The sequence below is a fragment of the Malurus melanocephalus genome, unplaced genomic scaffold, assembly GCF_030028575.1.
Source record: "Malurus melanocephalus ecotype Western Australia unplaced genomic scaffold, MMel_1.1 scaffold_107, whole genome shotgun sequence".
In the NCBI taxonomy this organism is placed as follows: Eukaryota; Metazoa; Chordata; class Aves; order Passeriformes; family Maluridae; genus Malurus; species Malurus melanocephalus.
This window is the reverse complement of record NW_026623339.1, coordinates 2176794-2180737: the sequence shown is the minus strand read 5'-3', so window position 1 is coordinate 2180737 and position 3944 is coordinate 2176794. Positions and strand designations below refer to the sequence as shown.

Genomic DNA, 3944 nt, shown 5'->3' with positions numbered 1-3944 from the left:
CCCCGGAACATGGCCCTCATCCAGTCGCAGCCGGCGATGAGCAGCGGCTTGTGCGCCGGCACCGCGCCGTCATCCACGCGGAACACCACGTCTGGGGACAGGGGACAGCTCAGGGGRGGACAGCCAGCACTCAGACACCCCTGCACGGGGACAGCCACCCCTCGGCCACCACAAAACAGGGGTGGCCACCCCTCGAATGCCACTGTAACGGGCACAAGCACCCCTTGGCCACCACAGCCCAGAATGGTCACTGCAGGTTCCCCAGCAGCCCCCACCATCCAGACCCCAAAAACCTCAGCAGCATAAGGGAAATCAGGGTCACCGTAGCCCCGTGACCACCCCGGCACAAGGAGGGGACATCCCCACAGCCCCCCGTCCCCATACCCGCAAAGACGCCCTTGGCCAGGCACTCCTTGACGCGGTTGGCGCGGCGCACGTGGAAGGCCTTGGTGATCTCCTGGTTCATGAAGCTCTCCTGGTTGAGCTCGTTGGCCACCATCATGCGCAGGTCGAACACCTCCAGCAGCTCGGCCACGGCGCCCACCTGGCGCAGGTCGCCGTGGGGCCGCTCCAGCTTGCCCGTGTACAAATACTCCAGCACGGCGCGCAGCGGCTCCGGCCGCACGCCCCGGTCCATGGCCACCACCGCCATCCGCCGCTCCCGSCCCGCCACCGGGTCGGCCACCGGCTCCCAGCGCAGGCTCAGGAAGCCACGGCCCCACGAGGACAGGTCACGGGCCCTGCTGTCCCCCTCGCTGACACCCTCGGGCGGCTCCTCCAGCGTGAAGAGGTCGTAGAAGCGGGAGCAGGCGGTGGCCAGGTAGACGCGGTGAGCGAAGACGCGGTGGCCGCCCTGCAGCTGGAAGACGACGTCGGCGCAGAGCGGGGCCTGGAACAGCGCGGCCGGGCCGCCCCCCAGGCCGGGGGGAGCGTCGGGCACCTGGATGAGGGGTGGAGGGGGCTTGGGGGGCAGGAAGGGCGCCTGCAGCAGCGGGCGCTGCATCTTGCGCAGGTGCGACTTCCAGAACTGCAGGTGGCGGCGGGACACGAGCGCGGCGCGGATGGCGTTGTCGAACACGTCCTTGACCCCGAACTGGGCCACCACGCTGGTCTCGTAGTACGGCACCCCCAGCTCCTGGGCCACCTCGTGCCCCCGCTCCGGYGGAAGGATGTCCGAGGGTTTGATGGGCCTGGGGGGCATGGACAGGGCAGGGGGTGGGGGTTGGGCTGAGGTGGTTGTACCCAGGAATCCCAGGGGGTGCCTGAGAGCCCTGAAGGGGACAGGGGTGGATTGGGGGGCTGGGAGGGGCTGGGTAGCATGTCTAGGGCACCCCCTTCTCATTCCAAGGGACATTAAGAGATTGCATTCCCATCCCAGGGGATGCTGGGAAGGATCTTAAGGGTGGCTCCTCATTATCCCACATGGGCCAGGGGGAACCTGGAGGGGAAACCCCAACCCAGGATTGCTGAGGGGGGCAGAGGCTCTACCCCACAGAGAACCCCAACCCGGGGGAACTCCATCCTATGGGGTCGGGAGGGGTGGGATGACACACCCTAACCTGGTGGTGGCAAAACTGGGGGTGCCAACGGCAGCAGAGGGAAGAGTCCCCATTCTTATGGGACCAGGGAGAGTCCACCCCCACAGTGGCACACTTGGGGTGTCCCTGTCCCTTTGGGGCTGGGGGGTGACTCTTGGGGGGCTCACTTGGCCAGCGGCCGGCGGGCGCGGTTGACRGCGTCCAGGTCRGCGTAGCGCAGGTCRAGCTGGCAGCCCACGAGCACGATGGGGGTGCGGGGGCAGAAGTGCTTGATTTCGGGGTACCACATGGTCTTCACGTGCCGCAGCGAGTTGGGGTTGGCCAGCGAGAAGCAGAGCACCACCACGTCCGACCTGGGGGCGGCAGCGGGAGGGGAGGGCAGCACTGTCCTGGTGCCACCCACTGTCACCCCGCGGCGCCCAAGTCCCAGCCCCGTCCCAGGACACTGTCACTGTCCCCGGCCTGGGACACTCCAGGAGCCTCAGGATCCCCCGAGAGCCCCCCAGCCATGGGAGCCCCACGATCYCCAGAAACCCCACAGCCACAGGGACCCCACAGATCCCTGGGAGCCTTACAATCCCTGGAACCCCACGACAGGGTTAGGAACAGGGGCAGGGGAAGGGACACAGAGGCTTTGGGTCACCATTACCGGCCAAGTCACAGCTGCCCCAGCTTGGGTGGCACCGTGGTGGTCCCAGCCCCCGAACACCCACGGAGGGTCACACGGGGTGTGACCGGGTGGGTGCCAGCCCCCAGCAGCAGGGACAGACCACGCCCGCAGTCCCCAGCCCGGCCCCTCCGCCCAGCGTGGCCATCCCAGCCCTGGCTCAGGGGGTGTAAGGTGCCAGCGGACATGGGGGGGTGCCAGCGGACATGGGGGGGTGCCAGGGGACATGGGGGGGTGCCAGGGGACACGGGAGTGTGCCAGGGGACACATGGTGGGTGCCAGCACCCCCAAGTTCCCGGAGCAGCCGCGTGGCCCCGGGCCCGGGTTGTTTTTAGTCCGGGACGGGACGGGACGTGACCGGGAGGCGCCGCTGGAGCCGGGCCCGTGTCCCAGACCAAGATAGCCGCCACCGGCCCCCCCGGGGCCCCCGGCCAGCCCCGGGGCCACCGCGGGCGATGGGCACCCGGCCCCCCCAGTCCCCCCAGCCCCGCGGGGCCCCGCCGTGCCGCCGGGAGATTAGAGGTGCCGCGGTGCTGGCGTGGGGCGGCGGCGATAAGAGCCCGGACGTGCCGGCGGCCACGGGGGCCGGCTGTTTACAACCGGGGGACCGGGGGAGGTCTGGGGGCCCCTCCTGCGGCCAGGCCAGCGCCCCCGGGGAAGGTTCCCGTACCACAACAGCCCCCCGGGAACCGCCCCCCACCACAGCTCCGGGGGGACCGGGGTCCCTGCTCGGGGTGGGGTGCAGTGTTGGGGTCAGGGTGCCCCCAAATATGTCCCTGGCTGGAGATGGACACAATCCCGGCCCTCCCCGAGGGTTTGGGGTGCCAGAGCTGCTCTCTGGGCGCTGGCAGCAGTCCAAGGGGCTCCTTTGGCTCTGCACGTCCCGGGATGGGCAGGGCTTGGGGTCGGGGTGCTGCTGGTGGGGGCTGGGCTTTGGGATGCAGTGCACGTCCCGGGATGGGCAGGGCTTGGGGTCGGGGTGCTGCTGGTGGGGGCTGGGCTTCCGGTGGGAGGAGTTGGGGTGCCGGTGGGGGTCTCGGGGGTGCCGGTGGAGGGGGTCAGGGTGATGGCGGTAGGGGAGGGGTGCCAGTGGCGGGTCGCGRTCCCACCTGCCATAGGCGAAGCGCCGGTCCTTGTGGTGGTCCCCGAAGGTGTCCCAGAGGCGCAGGGAGACGCTGACCTCGTCCACCACATCCCGGGAGCGCTCCAGCACCTGCCGGCACCGGGAATGGCACCGGGAATGGCACCGGGAATGGCACCATCACCGACCGCCCTACCCGGTACCGCCAGTACCACCCCGGCATACCCCCGCTACCTCCTCCCGGTTCCCCCCACGTTGTCCCTTCTGTTAGGGGATACCCCCGGGTGCTCGGTACCCCGCGGTGCTGCCCCCCAACCCCGGTGCCCCTCAGCGCTCGGCGATGCCCGGTGCCCGATGTCCCCCGGTAACCCCTCCCGCTGTCCCCGTCCCGGTGTCCGGCGGTGCCCGGCGCTGTCCCCCGCCCTCACCTCCTGGCAGACGCGGTACTGGTCGATGGCCCACACGGTGGGCACGTGCGTGGCCAGCAGCCGGTACTGGCTCAGCGTGGCGTTGCAGGCGCGGGCGCAGATCAGCCGCGTCTTGCCCACCGCGTTGTCCCCGACCACGACGCACTTGATGGTCTCGACGTTGGGCCGCTCGTAGTCCAGGTCGGGGTCCATGGGGGCGCGGGGGGGGCCCCCGGGCAGCGGAGCGGCCC

The 3944-nt window shown here is 70.3% G+C and overlaps 1 protein-coding gene across 1 annotated transcript in view; it reads right to left on the bottom strand.

Moving 5' to 3' along the window:
• The window catches only part of LOC130575464 (rho-related BTB domain-containing protein 1-like), a 6413-nt gene extending 2475 nt beyond the window's left edge, over positions 1–3938 (bottom strand). Inside the window, exons 1-5 of the mRNA XM_057369368.1 lie at positions 3715–3938; positions 3315–3418; positions 1706–1891; positions 385–1190; positions 1–91 (exon numbers count right to left, since the gene is read on the bottom strand). Coding sequence (XP_057225351.1) covers positions 1–91; positions 385–1190; positions 1706–1891; positions 3315–3418; positions 3715–3906 — 1379 coding nt within the window. The 5' untranslated portion in view covers positions 3907–3938. The remainder of the gene's footprint in view (positions 92–384; positions 1191–1705; positions 1892–3314; positions 3419–3714) is intronic.
• Between the last annotated feature and the right edge of the window lie 6 nt (positions 3939–3944).